Below are 21,431 nucleotides of genomic sequence, written 5' to 3'. Positions count from 1 at the left end.
GTATGGATAAAACGTGGGCAGTCCGTGGGTCGGGAGCCATACGATATCTCAGTCCTCAGTACCATGTCTGTGGAGGATCCAGTGGTCCAGTGTGTGGGTATGGATAAAACGCGGGCAGTCCGTGGGTCGGGAGCCATACCATATCTCAGTCCTCAGTACCATGTCTGCGGAGGATCCAGTGGTCCAGTGTGTGGGTATGGATAAAACGTGGGCAGTCCGTGGGTCGGGAGCCATACAATATCTCAGTCCTCAGTACCGTGTCTGCGGAGGATCCAGTGGTCCAGTGTGTGGGTATGGATAAAACGCGGGCAGTCCGTGGGTCGGGAGCCATACCATATCTCAGTCCACAGTACCGTGTCTGCGGAGAATCCAGTGGTCCAGTGTGTGGGTATGGATAAAACGCGGGCAGTCCGTGGGTCGGGAGCCATAACATATCTCAGTCCTCAGTACCATGTCTGTGGAGGATCCAGTGGTCCAGTGTGTGGGTATGGATAAAACGCGGGCAGTCCGTGGGTCGGGAGCCATACGATATCTCAGTCCTCAGTACCGTGTCTGCGGTGGATCCAGTGGTCCAGTGTGTGGGTATGGGTAAAACGCGGGCAGTGCTTGGGTCGGGAGCCATACGATATCTCAGTCCTCCGTACCGTGTCTGTGGAGGATCCAGTGGTCCAGTGTGTGGGTATGGATAAAACGCGAGCAGTGCTTGGGTCGGGAGCCATACGATATCTCAGTCCTCAGTACCGTGTCTGCGGAGGATCCAGTGGTCCAGTGTGTGGGTATGGATAAAACGCGGGCAGTCCGTGGGTCGGGAGCCATACCATATCTCAGTCCTCAGTACCGTGTCTGTGGAGGATCCAGTGGTCCAGTGTGTGGGTATGGATAAAACGCGGGCAGTCCGTGGGTCGGGAGCCATACGATATCTCAGTCCTCAGTACCATGTCTGTAGATGATCCGGTTACCTAGGGCGTGGGTATGGATAAAACGCGGCCGGTTCGACCTCATGTATGTGGCACCTTCAGCACAGCTGGTTTCTGCTCCGCTGTGTATTTTCGTTGTCTGTCCTATTCTGCTGGTTTATTTCACCTTCAGTTGGAGCCAAGACCAGCGGTGTTAGCTGCGCGCAGCTACCTTTTGAGCAGATATTTGCGGAGGTCTCTGTGGAGTATTAGCCAGGGCTGCCCAGGACAACACAAACCACAAGTGGAAGTGCCTTTCTGTCGACGAGGGAACACACACAAAGAAACCTGCATGGGTTTGTCGGAAATGAGCAGTTCCCAAGGGGGTGTCCAGGAAGTGCCTTTGCTTAATAGCCTGAGAGTGACCCCAGCCCACAGTCGGTCACATGACACATGAGATGGCTGTGAGCTCCTGCCCAGGCAAACGATATCCATACCCACACACTGGGCCACTGGTTCCTCTGAAGACGTGGTACTGAGGACTGGGATACCGTATGGCTCCCAACCCACAAAACAACTTGCCCACTAGATGTTAGTGGAGCCCTTAATTAGAACTATGAGTCAAACCAATTACCACAGCTGACAGAATCAATGACTTTTAGAGCCAGGATCAGCATGCAAAGCCACAAATTAGCAGCACAATTCAGGCGCTGATGCAGTCTGTCACAAAGGTATCTTTCCCTGGTCTGTGACACTAAAAACTTGGTTTTTGGGCAAGGAAACTCCTCAGCCACGAGTCGCCATTACAACAGGCTGCCTTCACTATCCCCCCCCCCCCCCCCCACCCACTTCTGAGAGGGATTAGAAGCGGGTCTCAGACAGCTGCCTAGGGGGAAGCGGAAAGCCAGATACAGATTTATGCCCTTGGCTCAGAAGTGAGAAAGTGCAGTTGAATCACACAGATGACTTGGAAATAGTGCGTCTCTAAGTCAACAGATGATTCGTTGTAATTGCCTAACATTGAGCCCCAAAGGCAGTTTGAGCCAGGCTGTGAGTAGGCAGTGCAGTATAGTCTCTTATACAGTGCAGTCAAGTGGTCCTGGGCATATGGTCCGGACCTGATGGAGGCAGGCCGAGGTTCACATGTACAGTCAGGGGAGAGTGTGGACCCTGCAGTCACCGATGGCACTGCAGGACCGAGCTTAAGGCCCCTGAGGACGTGTGACTGTTACCCCTACGGCGCGGCTTGTATCATTCAGCCAAGGTATTCTCATTTTATTTAGGGTTTCTCATTTTCCGATGTGTTTGCCACCCCACTCCACCTATCCTGCTGGCATGAGGGAGAAGCTGCTGTTATGCAGTGATTACTGGCAACGGTATCGCAGTCACATGACTTCTGCCTCTGCCGAGGGGGAGCGTGGGCCACAAGCATCCTTAGTGGATTTCTGAGGTAATTAAGGGGGAAATGAAAGGGAGAATGTGATGACAGCCTTTTCCGATTATTATTATTTTGGCTGGAGGATGAAAACAGTTGAACAGGCCAGATCAGCAGTTTTTAAACAGCAGCATGAAAAACAAAGCATTGAGCTGATGTTTGATTAGGCACTTACAGGTGTCAGTCACTCTTCATTCATTAGGCTCTTATAGGTATTAATCACAGTGATTCATTCATTACGGTGTTTATAGGTATCAATTATTGTGATTAATTTATTTGTCTGCTATAGGTATTAATCACATCTGATGGTAAACCAACAACAAACCCCTTCCAGTGTCTTCTGTTACCCGTGACCATCTGAGAGGTTCTCCAGTGGATTAGGCTGGTTGAGCCCAGGCTTTGGTTGTCAGGCAGAGATCTCGAAGAATCAATTACAGTAGGCTGTAGGAGGCCAAAATAGGCAGCCATCCCAGTCGGTAAAAGAGCAAAAAGATACTTTTCACATTTAAAAAACACCCAGGTGGGTCTGTTCACAGCAAACTGATTCATTTCTTCCACTAATTAGCAGGAAAATGATGTATATGAATAATTTATGAGCACCACCCGATTCAATTACTTACTGTTTGTGTGTTTTGATTTATTTTTTTTTATCCTCTCAATTAAGTGCTGGAAGCGTTGGGAAAGTTGGGAAACTTAACTACATGAAGCTGGGAAGCGTTAAATCCCAGTTGAGTGAAATCCCAGAAATCGAAAGCGGTCAAAAGCTCTTTCCACCATAAATAAATGATGGGGCAAGTATTATAAATTTATATGTGCAGGTTATCAGTATATTATTGAAAATGACCTCCTGACATTACATGTCACGCAGCCCCTATCTGATTGGCTCCCCTCCTCCACGCCCCTGTAGATGTATCACCTCTGTACGTTTCTTCACCGCTTGCTTGTAGTCTAGTTCTCGCTAGTAGCCCTTGTTCCTCCTTTGACTGTGGCACGGAGTCCCCCGATCCCTGAGCTTATTCTTTTTTTGTCAGCGTCTTTGTGAGGGTCTCTTCTGAAAGGCATCTGCCCGGCTTCTCGGGGAGCTTGCTTACCTTGTGGTGCAGAAGATCACGCGGCCTGGGTCGTGGGCCGTGATCACAGGCCGCCGGTCAGAAGGGTTAGAGCAGTTACTCTGGAATGGGCGGCTGTGCTGAGCTCAGGGGAGACTGAGGTTTATACAAGGTGCTCATGTTTAAACAATACAACAGCGATAATGTGAAAATACTGGGGAAGAGACGTGAGCGGAATTTGAGTTTCGCCTGAGAACCAGCCTGGCGGCTGTCAGTGCGCATAGATGATCCGATTTTACGGTATCAGTCGCTTTATTGGAACCCACTCCGAATGAAAGACGACCAGACAGAGTGTCTATACTGGGCCTTACCTGGGGGGGCCTTACCTGGAGAGCAGATGCAGCGTGGCAGCTATGATGAGGAATGTCTGTCTGCTGCGTGTACAGCCCTGTACCTGCCCCCTAGTCAAAAGCAGGAGGTATTTGGCTGGTGTGAACCTGGGAAAGAAGCAGCCTGTTGGTAGCCTGGGATCCGAGTCAGCCAGATGGGCTGGTTGTTCGAAAAGAATGAAGCAGACCGTTAGCTTCCAGACAGGCATACAAAACGAAGTAGGTGGCGACGGAAATGAGTATAGAGGCGCACATGGGGAGGAGTGAGACAGCACAGAGTTGAGGTTTCTGAGGTGATGACGTGGAGGTGGGGTTTCTGAGGGGATGGCATGTAGGTGGGGTTTCTGACGTGATGACATGGAGGTGGGGTTTCTGAGGGGATAGCATGTAGGTGGGGTTTCTGACGTGATGACGTGGAGGTGGGGTTTCAGTGGTTAGATCTGTACAATGAAGTATCTTTAAATACAAACCTTAATTTGTCAAAAGGAGACATTTCTAGAATAGTGTGTGTCTGTCATTATCTAAAACCCTTTAATGGTGATGTCAGTAGTAAATGTATCAGACCTTTTACGCTGCCTGTTTTGATGACTTAAAATACTGTTTTCAGTGCCCACAGTGGCTGAGGATATTAAGCAGGGACTCTGCAGGGTCTTCTCTGGGGTCACAAGCCTCCATGTATCCCTGCTGTGTGCAGTGAGGCAGCAGCTATCTGGCAGTGAAGCAACCAAAAGACCACTGGTCTGGCCCCAGCGGGTGGACAGGAGCCGATGTTCTGTAGAATTTAGGACACGTCTGATGGATGGATGGATTGATGCATCTGAATGTGGGTGTATGGGCTGGCTGGGGTTATGAATATGGCAGTGCCACAGGGTCGCTTTGGGTGACTCTGCCACCGGGGGCACAGTTACACATTGGGTATACAGTGACTCAGCACATTGGCCTGTGTGCCGGGCAAGGGAGAGATCCAGCCCTGTCACTGGCACTGGTTTTAAACGACAGCATCTCCAGCTGGCCTTGGGAAGGCACTGCGTTGGACCTGCTGAAAGCACAGCACTGCTGCAGTGTGAGAGTGATAATGGGCTGGCCTGGAGTCAGGACTCTGCAGATAAGGAAGGAGCAGACCCACTCCCCCAGTCCCAGATGCGGGATGTCACATGACCACTGTCAGCGCTTGTTAGAATGTATAATGGAACCAGCTTCTTTTACCCCCGTTCTTTTTATTCTGTGCTTTTTTGCCCGGAAGATTAATTTCCTCTCCCACTGGGGCCAGTGAAGGCGTCTCTGGTCTGGACGAGGAGATTTTCCCATCCTGGGAGGAGGGTGTGCATGACAGACGTTCCACGCCAAGTATCATTCATTTACCTCTCTTCTGCTACTGCCAGTGCCACTGCGGCTCGAGTGTCAGTGTGATCGCTTGTCAGAGCTGAGTGAGCGCAGTGCGCAGTTGCGGAGGTGCCACAGCTGATCTCTTATTCTTGCTAATCACTGGAAATCTGAAAGGATGGATGTTAGGAAGAGACCAGGCAGGACTGAAAATGTCAGACTGCTTGAACAGTTCAATAGACTACGTATTTATTTTCTTTCTTGAAATGGCAGCAATAAATATATTGGGATAATAATGACTAAATTTCCCCAGAAGAAAGACAAAATGGGCTTGAACTGAGCATGAAACTCCGGGCTGAAAATGCGACTCTGTGCTTGTTCTCAGGCGGTGCTGCAGCCGCACGATGTGAGAAGTGGCTGCTGTTCACATGGGCTAAAAGTATCATGTATCAGGCAGGGAGTGTGGATACCATGATGGGCATGTGACATTTGAGTTAATGCCAGATGGAGGACGTTTAGGCTAATGCTAACTTCAGCTAGCATTAATCAAAGCATTTTAAGAAAATGCTAGCTAGCTGCTACATTGCAAAGCATTACTGATATTTGTGATTCTTTGCTGAATTTTTGCTGTGTAGATTTAGCAGTTGTACAGACGATGGGGGTCACTAGCTGTTTCCACGAACAGGCCATTAGTGGGACACAGTCATGCCTGGATCCAATCGGACGCTGCCCATGCAGAACTTCACTTTCACCAGTCATTTCATTGCATATGTCAGCATCTCAAACAGGGAGGGCAAGCACCAATTAGGTGTACCTGTAAGGAAACGTGCCACAATCACACTCTGGAAGCTACCTTCCAGCAATGAATACAGAACAGAGAGGCACTTGAACGTTTTCCATCTTGCACTGCTTGTCCGTGGTCGTTTTTCCAACAAATGCAACTCTGCTAAAGTTTACAGTGTAATTTAGCCTCTATGCATGCAGATGTCCCAGGTTCCTAGTCTTAGACCAGCAGTTCTGCGGAGCCTTTATTTCAGGCCCAGTACCAGTTATTTGGCATTGGAAAAGCATGGAACCAGTTCCAAATTAGGCACCAGCTTGGCGCCAGCTCCATGTCAGTGGAAAAGGCCTTCCTGACTGTACAGCTCCGGGCTGTTTCGCACTGGATGGCAGGATCAGCTGACAGCCGTGACTCGGCAGCACAAATGCAGTGACTCTATGTTGGCAGTCACACAGACTGCCTTTAGTCTCTCACCGCCATGATTAAATCGGCGGGGGCTGATGGGAGGGCCAGTCATAATTGAAACATGTAAACTGAAATGTGCCGGCATCTTCCCCCTTAATCGCCCGCTTCCGGAAATGAAAGCCGCTGAACCTTCTGGCAGAATGAAACCCCAGGAAATTAATGGCAGTTCAGTGCCAGTAGCTTCTGGCCCTTTGGCCTAATTAGAGCAGAGGCGTTAAAGCCGGGGGTGCAGGATGTGCTGTTAGACTCATATCTGCACCATGTACTCAGTCCCGATGCCTTTGGTTTGCATCTCTTGTTACTGTGACCCCTTCCAGGAGGAGGGTGTGGAGCTTGTGTTGTTATAGCTGCCCCCGCGGATTGCCTGTCTGAAAGCAGGAAGCGCAGACAGGTAGACTCTCTGTAGGTGAAAGGCCCACCTTCCCACCCAGCCTGCTGCCAGTGTGAGCAGCACAGTTCTTTCGGGCTTTCCAGGTAGATCACATTGGAACAGAACCGGAAAAGATTGTTTTCAGACAATGCAGAATGATCATGACTTTTTCAAATAAGACCTCTGACTCCTTGCCAGCAGCAAACATTAACACACTCTGACCGTGTATTTAATAGCAATAATAAATTTGCTACTAACAGGTATAAAATTCAATTCAGTAAAATTTTTCTGTTACCATTTAATTTAATGTAAATATTATCACAGATGGACATAACATTAGTAAATGTGCATTAATTATAATATAACAATGACATTGACAAAGTTAGGCAATCATGGGGCCCCTTACAGCAAGAAGGTCCTGGGTTTGTGCGCCGGTCCTTTCTGTGTGGAGTTCGTCCCTCCCCATGTTCGTGTGGGTTTCTGCCAGGGGTCCTGTTTCCTTTCATAGTCCAAAAGCATGCAGGGCAGGTGGATTGGCGAGTCTGAATCGGCCCTGCGGTGTGTTGGCAACTGCCCAGGGTTGGTTCCTGCCTGCACCCATTGTTCCCAGGATAGGCTTCGGTGACCCCAATTGGGATTAAGCCGTTTTGGATAATGGATGGATGGATGGATGGATGGATAGTCATGTTTTCCCTGACAAGCAGCACATCCTCTCAGCTGTTAAGTGTTAAAATAACCTCACTCCCTGGTATGCTGCTCCGCTCGTCAGGCGACTGGCTTCTTTGTCTGTTTTACTTTTGCGTTGTGACAGCTGAGAAGAGGGGAAGATAAAAGCGAGAGATCTGCCGGTGGGGGCCGTGTTCCTGACATGGTGACGAGTGACTCAGTGGTGTGAACCTCCTTACCTGCGGGTGAGCACCTCCTTCCACATTTCCTCGCAGCACCATTTACAGGCAGAACGGCGCCCTCCTGGGTGGCATCCCGATCGACTTATATACTGTGGCATTCATACTGAACCAGAGGATTATGGGTAAGAACCTCACGGCTAACCTGTTGGGGGCCTTTAGCAAAGTAATGTGTTTTACATGACATGCAGCAATGGCATTGCCTTATGGCCACGAGTTCGTCTGGACGGCCTGCTTGTGTTATGTTATAAAATACCTTTTAGAATTACAGTAACAAGAAGTCAAATGCAGGAAACGTCTACACTGAAATTAAGAGCCACAGGGTTGCAGTCAGGTGTCTGTCTGCATTCAGACGGCTGAAAATGAAAACCTCTTTCTCTCTCTCCTTCCCTCCCTCCTTCCCTCCCTCCCTCTCGTTTATATAAAAATACATTCAGAAAAGCAGGTGAAAACAACACAGACCTGGAAATCGAATGGACTTAATAAGACTGAAGGAGAGCAGGAAATGAAAGACATTACTGCCACACAGCGCAGAAAACGAGCGCTTTGCTGGTGTTGCACGCGGCCCGCTGGACGGGGCAGCTTCAGCCAGGAGCCGTGACTTTGGGGGGGGGGGGTGACAGGTGTTCGTGTCTTTTTTCCCCTCAGGATCAAGGCTTGCCAGCAGCCATGTGTCTGTCATTCATCCCCCCCCCACGCCCCCCATTTTGTGCCTCATTTTGTGGGTTGTGATGGCTGAATGGACAGTCAGTCTCCATGCTTCTGGTTTCCAGTGAACCCAGTTCCTCTGGCTGCGCGGAGCAGGACCAACACTGATTCAAGGCAAGAAGATGAACATTTTTGAATTTGGACTTCCTGAATGTGGACCCCATGCAGTGCAAAGCCTTCAGTGACCACAAACACTAGCACATCAGCCCCCTGCTCAGGAGGACCATGAAGCCCTGAGATCATGCAGGGAGTGTGTCTGGTCATCCTGATTAAACACCGGAGGCCAGCTGCGAGGACACTGCCCTACTTTCGCAGAAGGTGTGGAGAACATTCTGGATATCAGACCTTATTCAGCACTCCTCTCCCAACCCAAAAGTTGGCTTCAAGATGTTTCGGTATATTTTTGTGTGTGCATATGCACGTTTGTGAGTGTGTGTGTTCATGCTCGTTAATTTAAATCCATGTCTAGTAAAATAAGAACTTGGATGTATAATGAATTGCGAGCCTCAGGTGAGGCAGCAGTCACTCCATGTTTGTGCTGCAGAAGCTTCATTAAAGCTTTAGCTTGGTGGGGCCCCCATCAGGCTTCGCTGCCAACGTCCCGTCTGGTGTGATGCACATCTCAGGAGGGAGGGGAACTGCAACATGAATAAGTATGTCTACCCTGATGTGGGGGAGTCATGGTGAAACCTTTGATCCTTCAGGGCCTACAACGTGCAGGCTGAGCGGTTGTGTTGTGCCTCTGATGTGGGGACACTCCCCACCTGGGAATAAGGGCACAGAATGCTAATTGTGGCCCCGTGTTCTGTAATTGCTCTGCTAATTAATCGGGGCAAGCGGTGTCCCTGGAGAAGCTCTATGCATTCTGGTAGCACTGAAACTGTGGCCCTGGGAATGCTGGTATTTCAGATGTAAGTGCAGAGTTTGGCGCCTGCATGCATGAGCACGTCCTAGAAGGCACTGGCAAGTGTGGCCGAGGGAGAGGTAGGGGCATTTATCATAATCTCAGAGTACAGCGGGTCTCCATCTTCGTCTGACATTTATCATAATCTCAAAGTATAGTGGGTCTCCATCTTCGTCTGACACATCATAATCTCCATTCTAAAGCACAGTAAGCACTAGAAGGAGCACATGGCTATCTATAGGGTAGAATACACAAATACATCTTCAGCTGTTTTTTGAAGGCAGAAATAGTGTCAGCTGGCTGCAAAGCAGGAGGAAGCTGTTCTATCACCTCGGTGCAACAGAGCGGAATGCACGATCGCTGTGTGTGTTTAGCCTTTAACGAGGAACAATAAGAAGGTCCTGGTGAGTGACCGACTGGTGGCGTGTTGGTGCAGAAGATCAGAAATACACTGTGGGATATATTTCTCAGCAAATGAGAAACTTCTGTACGCCAGGTGTAAAGCACTCCAGGGCAGACCCGGAGACGCCCACGCAAAAATGGAGCCTATTGATTAAAATCGTGTGGTGGACGGTATCAAAAGCTGCACAGTGGTCTTAAAGAACCAGAACGAAGCACTCACCCACATCAGCAGCCATCAGAAGGTCGTTAAAATCCTTACCAAGTGCAGTTCTGTGGATTGCTGTTTTCTGAAACCAGACTGAAAAATCTAAAATTTAATGTTTGTTGAGGAAGGCCAGCGACTGTGATTCTACCACCTTTTCGAAAATTTTCACTGCATCCAGTTTTAAATGGACTGGATCCAGAACCATGTGTTAATGTGTGAGGAGGGAGTCCAGTTTTTTTAACATCTTTTCTGAGTTTCACAATTCTAGTATGCAGTTAAGTCCGCTGAGCATGTGACCTTGAGGCACAGTGACTGGTTTCTGTTCCCCAGCATTCTGCCATGTTGTTCTCTCTGTCTAAAGCTATAACATTCAGTAGTAACTGCAGTATTGGCAAGACTTCCTTTATAGTTTAATACGGCACCTACATAGTATTTGATAAACACAACAAGGGATACATCACTGTACCCTCTTGACGGAAAACTCTGCATAACCAGAAAGCTGAGGCTCCATGTCAAACGCAGAGCAATGTGAAGGAACTGCGAGAAACAGCCCATAATAACTACGGAGGTGTTCACCATCACTCATACTGCGCAATTGTGCAGGGCCTCAAGGTTTCACTAAATATTAAATAAACATTCGTTATTTAGGAGATGCTGAAGCGGTATGTTCTGCTAACCAGCTAGCTAGTGACGATCTATTGACTCTACTGCTCGCTTTTTTCATCCGGGGGTGGAGTTTCAGAAACACCATATCAACCACTGCATAATAAGGCACCTTAAATGTTTGTGAAAACGGGGACATTAAGTTCCTCCTGCATGGCAGGTCTCTCCTAGAGGAGAGGAGTTCACAGCATCCTTCGATTACAAGAAGTGGACCTGGAGAAACCAAGCTGGACTGATTGGGAGGAGCATCCAGCTCCGCATGGTTAGAAAATGTCGTGTCTGACCATCTGTAATTCAAAGTGAAGCAAGGGGGAAATGTGTCACAGCTCGACATTTCGAGAGGCGATGATGGAGAAGCGCTTTTTCAACACATACAATGGCGACAAGATTCAAGGGCAACGGGTCCTGATGAGACAGCCAGCCCTTTCTTTCAGTGTCAGAATAAAAGCTGGGCTGCGTAAAGAGGAGCGAGTGTGGAGCTCCAAGGTGACGGCAGCCTTGTCGAGGTTTTCCGTGGGACCGGCTGGCATTTCTCCAGCTTGCTGGAGAAGATCTGAACGTTCAACTGGAAACCTTTCATTGTGGTGACACATTTCCATTCAAAGTCCAGCATGATTTTACCGGGAGGCTTCAAAACCCTCGTTAAGGATGCTTTTGGGAGCCTGGCGACGGCCGAGGAGAGATCACAGCCTGGCATAGAAGGGATCTCCTCTGCAATGCCCATCCAGACCCTGCACAAGGACTTGAATGTGACTTGAATTCCAATATAAAAAATTATTTATTATTTATTTTCATTGCCAGGATGTGGATTTGGAGTTCAGGTGTAGCCTGAGTACTGCATCGAATGGCTCTACAGCTGCAAGATTGTAGATGGGCTGTGTTTAACACACAAGACTGCAGTTTGCAACAAGCGCTGAGAACTGGATGTGTGAGGATGACTGAGCCGCCTTCGGGTCTTCGGGACCCTGTGATGCAGGGTTCTGACCTCCCTGCAGCTCATAGATCCTGACAGGAGGAAGTCGCTGGCAAGCAGTGAAATATACACAGCAGCTGGCTTCGCAGCTAGCGATCGATCGGGATTGTTAAGCAAGACAGGCGAGGAGGAAGTGGAAGGGGGGCCGGTATGCTGCCCCTCAAAAGGGAGGATAACAGGACGCCCTCAGGGGGCCTGGGTAGCGAGCCAGGCTGCAGAAGCAGGAGGAAACTGACAGGAGTGCAGAATACATACCATGACTGCCTTTCAGCTCAGGTTTGCTTTAGCAGCTCAAAGGTCAAGGTTCGCACCCAGGTAACTCACTGTGATGCCTTCACAGTCATGTTCTGTCACTCCATCTTCAGCACAGCCTGCTGGTTTCCTTCTTTTGTTCATTACAAATACAGGTCTGTTTTCAATTAGAAAATCAACAGGCATGAATTTAAATTGGAAAACTATGCAATTTGCGTGACTGATGTAGTCTGATACCGAGAGTCACAGGTGACGACTGCTAATCTGTGCATTAAATGCATGATTGCAGTATGAAAACAGGTTTGGAATTTTTTCACACAACCAAAATTACAGTTCAAGGCTTAAGTGGAAAATTCTACCAGCCCCGCAGTACTGAAAATACTTGCTGTACAATTTTCCTTTGCAGATTCCTTACTCCTGCTTCAAGACTGGGAATCCCGTGTTTTGCTCAGGATATCATCTGCCCGACTAAGTTCAACGTTGCCAGCTTTCTGTTTGTTGTGTTATTCGGTACTCGACCAAGCTTTTACTGCAAACTTTCTTTTCCCGAAATTCTGAATCCATGGTTGATGCATCTATTTTTCTATATATGGAAGAAAACTGTGTGGTTCCCTCTCCTTTCTGCATTATGGTGAATTTTTCCGGAAGAATGAAGACTTGGTGAAAGGCTGTGCCATTTGATGATCTCCTAGGCAACATGTCAGCACATCCATGTATGTATGCAAAAGCATGTGTCCTGCCTTCCTTCTAGCAGGAGCTCCACCTGATCTCTGAGACCAAAGGGAAGCAGCAGCGATCCCAGCAAGCCATAGGCGGGGAACTGTACAGCTTCGGATGGACATCTGAGCCGGGTGGAATAAACGGACACAAGCAGCAGCCACCTGATTCGGCTATTCGGCAGCCCCCTCAGACTATCTCTGTGGCTGCTTCTTTAATGAAACACGTTGGGAGAGAGATGGTCTCCTGATGCCATATTGTTATTCCTGGCAAAGGGTTCAGAGGTTTTTGGGGTTCTTTGGACATCAATATATGAAAATCTGAAAAAGAAGGATCTTTTCAAAGGAGCCTTGAATATATTAAAAGTGGCAGCATTCTGTGGCCACAGGACCAGAATAACAAACCTGGTATCTCCTATTTATAGAGCTGCTAGACTAAATAAGCTTTTCCTTCTCTTGGATATTTCCCATGATTAGAATGTCTGGCAGTGTAACCTGAGTACAGCCACTGTACTTACACAGTTACTGACTACTTCCTTTATTCTCTTTTTCATTCTACTCCACGACAAATACAAGAGGTTTATGAGCTTATAAAGTGTTAAGTCTCCATTCCTGTGTGAAAATGTAATAATACAGCAGCACAGACTTTGTGTCTGAAGTCTGTTCGCTGAGCTCACTCCCCTTCAGGGATAAAATATCGCTGTCTTGCTTTGCGATCTGTGAGTCGTTTTTGTGTGTTTTGTTGGACACAGATTCCTCGGCATCCCTCTGGCTTATTCCAAGAGCGCTGGAGACAGTACATCCCACAGTCTGGTTTGGCCTGGGACCGTGCCCTCATTCCCGACTCGAGTTTGGCTTATTCCAAGAGCGCTGGAGACAGTACATCCCACAGTCCGGTTTAGTCTGGGACCGTGCCCTCATTCCCGACTCGAGTTCGGCAAATTCTAAGAGTGCTACAAACAGTACATCCCACAATCTGGTTTGGCTTGGGACAGTGCCCTCATTCCAGACTTGAGTCCGGTTTATTCCAAGAGCACTGGAGACAGTACATCCCACAGTCCAGTTTGCTTGGGACTGTGCCCTCATTCATGACTCGATTCCGGCTTATTCCAACCGCGCTGGAGACAGTACATCCCACAATTTGGTTTAGCCTGGGTCCGTGCCTTCATTCCCGACTCGAGTTTGGCTTATTCCAAGAGTGCTGATGGCAGTTCATCCCACAGTCCAGTTTGACCTGGGTCCGTGCCCTCATTCCCGACTCGAGTCCAGCTTATTCCAAGAGCGCTGGAGACAGTACATCCCACAGTCCAGTTTGCTTGGGACTGTGCCCTCATTCATGACTCGATTTCGGCTTATTCCAACCGCGCTGGAGACGGTACATCCCACAGTTTGGTTTAGCCTGGGTCCGTGCCTTCATTCCCGACTCGAGTTCAGCTTATACCAAGAGTGCTGATGGCAGTTCATCCCACAGTCCAGTTTGGCCTGGGACCATGTCCTTATTCCTGACTCAAGTTTGGCTTATTCCAAGAGCGCTGGAGACAATACATCCCACAGTCCGGTTTGGTCTGGGACCGTGCCTCATTCCCGACTCAAGTTCGGCTTATTCCAAGTGCGCTGGAGACAGTACATTTTACGTCTTTCTTCTTAGTTTCGTCTTGGCTTCTTCTTGGCTTCATCACAGCTTTCTCTTAGTTTCTTCTTAGCTTCTTCTTGGCTTCTTTTTGGTTTCATCACGGCTTCATCTTAGTTTCTTCTTAGCTTCTTCTTAGCTTCTTCTTGGTTTCATCACGGCTTCATCTTAGTTTCTTCTTAGCTTCTTCTTAGCTTCTTCTTTGTTTCATCATGGCTTCATTTCGGCTTCTTCTTGTTTACGTCTTGGCTTCGTCACGGTTTCTTCTTGGCTTCGTCTTGACTTTTTGTTGGCTTTGTCACGGCTTTGTCTTGGCTTCTTCTCCGTTTCTCGCTCATGTTTCTGTCCCCCTAGTGTCATGACCTGCTCGTACTATCCTCCTGTGTGCCACACCCCCTCATTAACATTGTGTGGAATGCCTACGTTCACCACCTGTTCCACGTTTCCTGCCATCAGTCTTATGTATTTAGTCTGTGTTCAAGTCTGTTTCCCTAGGTCTGTCATTGACGTATGTCGGATGTGTTTCCCCATTTCCCCTAAATAAACCCTGATGGAACACCGCCTACCTGACTCTGATTCCCCAATCCCTGCCTGCTTGCCTGACACGGATCACTACATAATGACAGACCTCAAAGAAGACTCACCTCAGGGAGACAACGCCTCGGCCTTCTCCAAGAGGTGATATATTGGCTGAAGCAGCCTGAAGTTTGGGAAGATCCCGTGTCACTGGAGCTAGCCAGTCGGAGCAGGAATCTCCTCAGCGGGATGCCTATGTCCGGGAAAACCTCCGGCAGCTGGTGCAGCGCATTACGGAGAGAAGGTTCCAACCAGTTGCACTGCACAGGGTGGAAGTTGCCAACTTGCCGTCTCTGCTGACTGCCCCACGCCAAATGAGAAAGAAGAAGCATAAGGAGAAGAGACCAGCAGAAACTACGACAAATGTCCTGGGTACTTGCTCTCTCTCGGGAAATGACCCTGGACATCACCACCGCTTTGCCCCGGCAAGTATTAAAAGCCCGCCTAGTTGCCGCAGAGCAGCCGCCACTAGCGGCTTATTACTTCCGTGTGGCACGCCTGGTGCCGTGTGGGATGCTATCCCACGGGTTGCGGGGGTTTTTAAAGGGATCCCTCCGGCACCCGTGCACGGTCTGCCCATCCTGCCCGTGCCCGGTCTGCCCATCCTGCCCGTGCCCGGTCTGCCCATCCTGCCCATGCCTGGTCTGCCCATCCTGCCCATCCTGCCCATGCCTGGTCTGCCTGTGCCCATTCTGCCCATCGTGCCTGACCTGCCGCCCACAGAGGCCCCTGTAGTGCCCCTCTGTGGTTCCTGCAGCAATGCCGCCTTGCGGGGCTCCAGTCCCGGCAGCTAACGAGTCGCCCATGGCTCCACCTGAGGCCCCTGCTGCGGCTGCTGCTGCACTGCCCGAGGATCCAGCTACGACACCGCCTCCGCCTGCTGCTCCACCCGAGGTCCCTCTGCCTCCGCCCACAGCTCCTGCTGCCACGCCCGAGGCCCCGACTCCGCCCGCGGCTCCTCCTGCTCCGCCCGAGGTCCCGGTGCCGCCTCCGCCTAAGGTCCCTGCGCTGCTTCCGCCTCCTGCTCTGCCCGAGGTCCTGGCGCCTCCTCCGCCTTCTGCTCCACCCGTGGTCCCCTCACCGTCCGTGTCTCACGCTCTGGCTCAGGCTCAGGATCTTCCCGCACCTGAGGACCTGACCCAGGCTTCGCCCATCCCATGGCCCCTGTCCCCGAGGAGGTCCCTGACTGCTGGACCATTGCTCCTCCTCCCTTAGTGGAGAAGGAGGAGGAGCTTGAATGGAACCCCTCAGGGATCTCTCTGATATCCTCAATGACTCCCCCTATGACACTTCCTCCACAGCAGGGTGGATCCTGGTTTGGTCCTCGACTTTCAGTGTCCCGTAAGGGGAAGGGACACAGACACGCCCGCCCTGCCCCCTGGCTCGCCCTTGCGCGCCTTAGCTCCTACTTGGCGGTCGCCTACGGGTCCCCTTCGGACTCCCCGGCAACCGTCCTCGGTCCCACCTCTGACACCTCTGTCGTGGTTTCTGCCCTTGTGTCTGTTTTGTGTTTCGGTCCCGTTCCTTGTGCCCCGGTAACTTGTTTTCCAGGTTCATCTTGTTCCCGGTCTCGTCCGTTGCCTGGGTGGGGGGGGTTCTGTCATGACCTGTTCGTACAATCTTCCCGTGTGCCATGCCCCCTCATTAACCCCGTGTGGAATCCCTACGTTCACCAGCTGTTCCGCGTTTCCTGCCATAAGTCTTATGTATTTAGTCCGCGTTCAAGTCTGTTTGTCATTGATGTGTGTCCAATGTGTTTCCCTGTTTGCCCCAAATAAACCCCTGTGTAATGGACCATCGTCTACCTGACTCTGATTCCCCAGTCCCTACCTGCTCAACTAACACGGATCACAAGACCTAGCATCTTTTTCAGCTCCTGTGTTTTACGGTAATTCTATTACAGTGGTCATCTCAATTAATCAGTCATTTACCACTATTACTCGGCAATTAGCTTTGAGAAAACAGACAGCAGCATCTACATCCATCTATAATAATCATCTGAAATTACGGCTCATTAGATAATGAGGCAGAACAATAAATATGCACATTAGTGCACTTGTGTTTTTGAAAAGATATTTATTTTGAAAACAAGAGCTCATTACTTAGGTAATATTGTTGCGAAACAACAGATTTATTTGTAAGTAACTGGGGTGGGTGAGACGTGATGAATAATTTGTAAAGAACCATTTAAAAATTAATCATTGTTGTCCGTCGAAATCTATAGTTGTCATTCTATGGATTCCATAGATGAGACGTGCAGCAAGTGGTCCTTGCTGTGGTTAGATCCTCTGACAGAGATACACACGGACATTCTGAGTGTGTCTCCATTTCAGCGCCTGAAAATGAGCCAGCCGTCAGGAGCAGGGGAGTATTACATATTCAGCATAGCGTAATAGCAAGCCAGTACTAGGAGTAATTCTCTTAGGGTATTCCTGTGGTTGTAGATGGTTTACCGTCCTGTGCATATGTGATTTCCTGCACAGCTCAGGCTTTCGGGCTCTTTTATCTCTGGCTATGCACTGCCACTTTCACTGGCTCGCCAGAGCTGGACACCCAGCACGATTTTGATGTATGTGAGCAGTGTTCCTCAGTTGGATGGCATGCAAATTAATTGGCTTGTATGTTTCCATCAGCTTTGGATGCTCCAAGGGTCTGTGGAGGCCTTGTAAATGGATAATTAACTGGGGGGGGTTGCCTCTGGTTCTTGTTTATGCACAGGAGATTCACCGCAGCATAAAGCACCTTCATTTTCCGCGGAATTACACAGGAGGCCCATGAGGATAGAGTGTATGGCTCCTCCCAAGGCTCCAAAGCCAAAGTCTATCAGTGCTGGGGAGCTGAATATCACTGTACTGGAAAAGGGCCATGAACGTCCCGCAGTTACTGTGCAAACAGTGTCCTGGGCGGTGTCCGTGGCACTCTTTGTAAGAGACCATCCATGTGCGTCATGGCACCCAGGGCCTTCTGGGAAGCAGCCGCTGTTACCAGCCATCCTCCACGTCTGAGCCCAAGAGGGAGGGTCAAGAAGCCCCACCATTTAAGGTATTTGTCAAAGGGAGGGTGTGAAAATGCAAGGCGCCTTTGAAAAGGCGGCCCGCTGAGCAAACATTTCAGCGAGATGTCGTGCACAAAGCTGGCCTCCCTTCAGGCGCAACACGGTGTCCAGCACCACCAGCTCCCCGCCCAAACTGTCCGCCCAGCGATGATTGACGTCCTACAGTCAGTTCCGGAAAAATCATCCGTGGACGTGAGACACCTTTGGCCTGATGGAATAGGGAATGTTCTCTTTGATTTTTAGTCATTGTTAGACCTTAAAACACCCAGTTCACACAGTGGAATAGTCACCCAGCTTTGATTCCATGTATAATTCATGGAATATTTTACTTATATTGATAAGCAACTGGAATATGCTGCATTAAAAACCACAGAGAATGTGCTAGGTGTTCATAGCAATGGTGAATAATAGTCTATATTATAAACATTGATAAATATAAGCTGAATTTTGTGGTTAATGTTCATTGGAATGTTCACTCACATCAGATGAATTCCCTGGATGGTGTTTCCCCCTCCAGCTCCCGCTGACACTAAGCAGCTTTCATTAACGAAAGTGCCGCCGTCGGCTGTCGGTTTGCTGCTGTTTCTCCTGCTTAATTCACCGTTAATGACACCATGAATCTGCTCCTGCTCTGTGACACTGAGCTCTGACCTGGGAGACTGAGGAGCAGAGAGTGACCTGCCATGCTGGCCTCTCCCACATTCGTGTCCTGGTTCGCACACCCAAATGTGAGGTGTGAGCGGCCACTTACTTGGCAGCGAGGTAAAGCGAGGGGCAGGATGTACTGATGGGCTGAAGACGATCCCCCAGCACAGGGTTCCTGTTTCCTTTGGTACTGATGCTTGTCACACCCCCCAGTGATATTTACACGGGACTGTCACACAGGCGTTTGTCTCACTGGGTACAATGTCGAACCCTGGCGATAATCTTGGCCGTGAATCGCCCGCGCCTGCTTGTCACCCTCACCGGTCCTAAGTGTATCGCTCACTCGCGAAGCCTGGATGTGTCCATGAGCACAGGATGACACGTGTCATGTAAGAGGCTTGGGTCCGTGAAGCTTAGACCTTGCCTTCCTGCTTCCGTTTTATGGCCGTGAGCAGGGAGGGCTCCGGGGCTGGGCCAGACGGGGTGGCATGTGCCTGCCACATTATAGGCGAAACGCCAAATCTCTCAATCTCTTTCACAGTTACAGCCATTCCATTTTATGCTGTCCTTCACTGTCATTCCTCCCTGCTACTCCTGTTATCCCCACTCCTGTCTCTTGTCTGCATTCCGCCCTCCACTCTCTCTCATCCATATTCTACCTCTCTGCTTTCTCTCATCCACGTTCTGTCTCTCTGCTCTCTCTTGTCCACATTCCACCTCTTTGCTCTCTCTCATCCACATTCCACCTCTTTGCTCTCTCTCATCCACGTTCCGTCTGTCTGGTCTCTCTTGTCCATGTCCTGCCTCTCTGCTCTCTCACCCACGTTCTGCTTCTCTACTCTTTCTCATCCATATTTCTCTTCTTCGCTTCGTCATCTATGTTCTACTGCTGCACTCTCTCACGGACACGTTGTACCTCTCTGTTCTTGCTTGTCCATGTCGCCCCGTGCTCCTCCTCTCTGTTCTCTGTTTGCATTCTGCCTCTCTGCTTTCTGTCACCTGTGTTCCCCCTATTTGTCTTTGCTCTTTCCCATCCCTGTTCCCCATCTTCACTCTCTCTTGTCCCTATTTTGCCTCTCCGTTCTCTCTCGTCTATGTTCTCTATGACTGCCTGTTTTCCTCTCTCCGTTCTCTCTCGTCTATGTTCTCTATGACTGACTGTTTTCCTCTCTCCGTTCTCTCTCGTCTATGTTGTCTATGACTGACTGTTTTCCTCTCCCCGTTCTCTCTCGTCTATGTTCTCTATGACTGTCTGTTTTCCTCTCTCCGTTCTCTCTCGTCTATGTTCTCTATGACTGTCTGTTTTCCTCTCTCCGTTCTCTCTCGTCTATGTTCTCTATGACTGCCTGTTTTCTTCTCTCCGTTCTCTCTCGTCTATGTTCTCTATGACTGCCTGTTTTCCTCTCTCCGTTCTCTCTCGTCTATGTTCTCTATGACTGTCTGTTTTCCTCTCTCCGTTCTCTCTCGTCTATGTTCTCTATGACTGACTGTTTTCCTCTCTCCGTTCTCTCTCGTCTTTGTTCTCTATGACTGCCTGTTTTCCTCTCTCCGTTCTCTCTCGTCTATGTTCTCTATGACTGCCTGTTTTCTTCTCTCCGTTCTCTCTCGTCTATGTTCTCTATGACTGCCTGTTTTCCTCTCTCCGTTCTCTCTCGTCTATGTTCTCTATGACTGTCTGTTTTTCCTCTCTCCGTTCTCTCTCGTCTATGTTCTCTATGACTGACTGTTTTCCTCTCTCCGTTCTCTCTCGTCTATGTTCTCTATGACTGCCTGTTTTCCTCTCTCCGTTCTCTCTCGTCTATGTTCTCTATGACTGACTGTTTTCCTCTCTCCGTTCTCTCTCGTCGATGTTCTCTATGACTGCCTGTTTTCCTCTCTCCGTTCTCTGTCGTCTATGTTCTCTATGACTGCCTGTTTTCCTCTCCCCGTTCTCTCTCGTCTATGTTCTCTATGACTGCCTGTTTTCCTCTCTCCGTTCTCTGTCGTCTATGTTCTCTATGACTGACTGTTTTCCTCTCTCCGTTCTCTCTCGTCTATGTTCTCTATGACTGCCTGTTTTCCTCTCTCCATTCTCTCTCGTCTATGTTCCCCCTCTCCACTCTTTCCCATCCGTGTTCCTCCTCTCCAGTCTCTCATTTGTCCATGTGGGTATGTTCCTTGGTAGAGCATAAATACTCTAACACACATGTTCATGCTGTCTCACGCACACACACACACACACACACACACACACACACACACACACACCATTCCATTATCGCATCTCAAAGCTGGTAACCCGTCACGTCACTGAGGCTGCCTGTTAGCCTGATGACAGCCAACACTGCACCCTGCCCCCCGTCGTCCTCCCCATCCCTGGAGTCCAGGTACCCCACCTGTCCTGGGCGACAGTTGGAGTCTCCTTATCCCCCGGGTGAGAGTGCGTGGCTCTGGAATGTTCCAGCAGTGTCACTGCGATAGACTTCTGGGCCAAAGCGTGTCATGGAGCCAAGCGTGTTCCAGGAACGCTGGCGGAAAGGAATTTAAAATCCTGGATGAATCACCGAGGTCCCCTGCAAGCCGGACGTGGAACTCCGATGCTACAGGGTTGCCCTGATTGCTTGGAGCACAGTGGAACTGGATGAGTGACCTGCACCATCGATAGCAGCGTTTGTATCTTCCCCTCCCAGTTTCAGGGAATGTCACGATGTGGGTGTCACCGACACAACCCCACATCCAAGAACACAGCCGAGTGACAGGCTCCCTCCCGAACGGACTTCAGACTTCATGATTCTGTTATGATGAGTGGGAAGTATTTTTGTACTCCTGTATTTTAATCATGTCACGCCGTTAAGGCTTTTATTCAGCTGCCTTGTGATAGTTTGTATTTTATAAATGTGCCAACATTTAAGCACATATCCAGTACAATTCCTGGTTGAGGGGGGGAGTGCTGGAGCCACTCCCAGAAATCCCAAGACGTCAGGTGGGGGCACTCCGGACAGGGAAGCTACTCGAACCCCTAACCCTGGAGGGGTGGGGTGACAGTGCGGCTCACAGAGGCTCCCGTTTATTATCAGCCTTATTCATGAGAAAAAAAACAATCTAGTGGA

General features: G+C 49.5%; 2 protein-coding genes across 10 annotated transcripts in view; both read left to right on the top strand.

Moving 5' to 3' along the window:
• The window catches only part of LOC125707100 (heterogeneous nuclear ribonucleoprotein R), a 36,230-nt gene extending 27,312 nt beyond the window's left edge, over positions 1 to 8,918 (top strand). For all 9 annotated transcript variants that reach the window (XM_048974008.1, XM_048974007.1, XM_048974006.1 and 6 more), the window contains 2 exons: positions 7,520 to 7,619; positions 8,051 to 8,918. The gene's annotated coding sequence lies outside the window, so the exon portion shown is untranslated. The remainder of the gene's footprint in view (positions 1 to 7,519; positions 7,620 to 8,050) is intronic.
• Positions 8,919 to 14,018: 5,100 nt separating this feature from the next.
• Positions 14,019 to 16,436, top strand: LOC125707623 (uncharacterized). The gene has a single exon (XM_048974877.1). The coding sequence runs from the start codon at positions 15,402 to 15,404 to the stop codon at positions 15,855 to 15,857; it is 456 nt and encodes a 151-aa protein (XP_048830834.1). The 5' UTR covers positions 14,019 to 15,401; the 3' UTR covers positions 15,858 to 16,436.
• The last annotated feature ends 4,995 nt before the right edge of the window (positions 16,437 to 21,431 follow it).

This window comes from Brienomyrus brachyistius, chromosome 14 (genome assembly GCF_023856365.1).
Source record: "Brienomyrus brachyistius isolate T26 chromosome 14, BBRACH_0.4, whole genome shotgun sequence".
Lineage (NCBI taxonomy): Eukaryota > Metazoa > Chordata > Actinopteri > Osteoglossiformes > Mormyridae > Brienomyrus > Brienomyrus brachyistius.
This window is presented reverse-complemented; position numbering and strand designations above follow the sequence as displayed.

Coding starts and splice junctions, on each gene's coding strand:
- LOC125707623 (XM_048974877.1), top strand. CDS start 15,402: ATGCCGCCTTGCGGGGCTCCAGTCCCGGCAGCTAACGAGTCGCCCATG.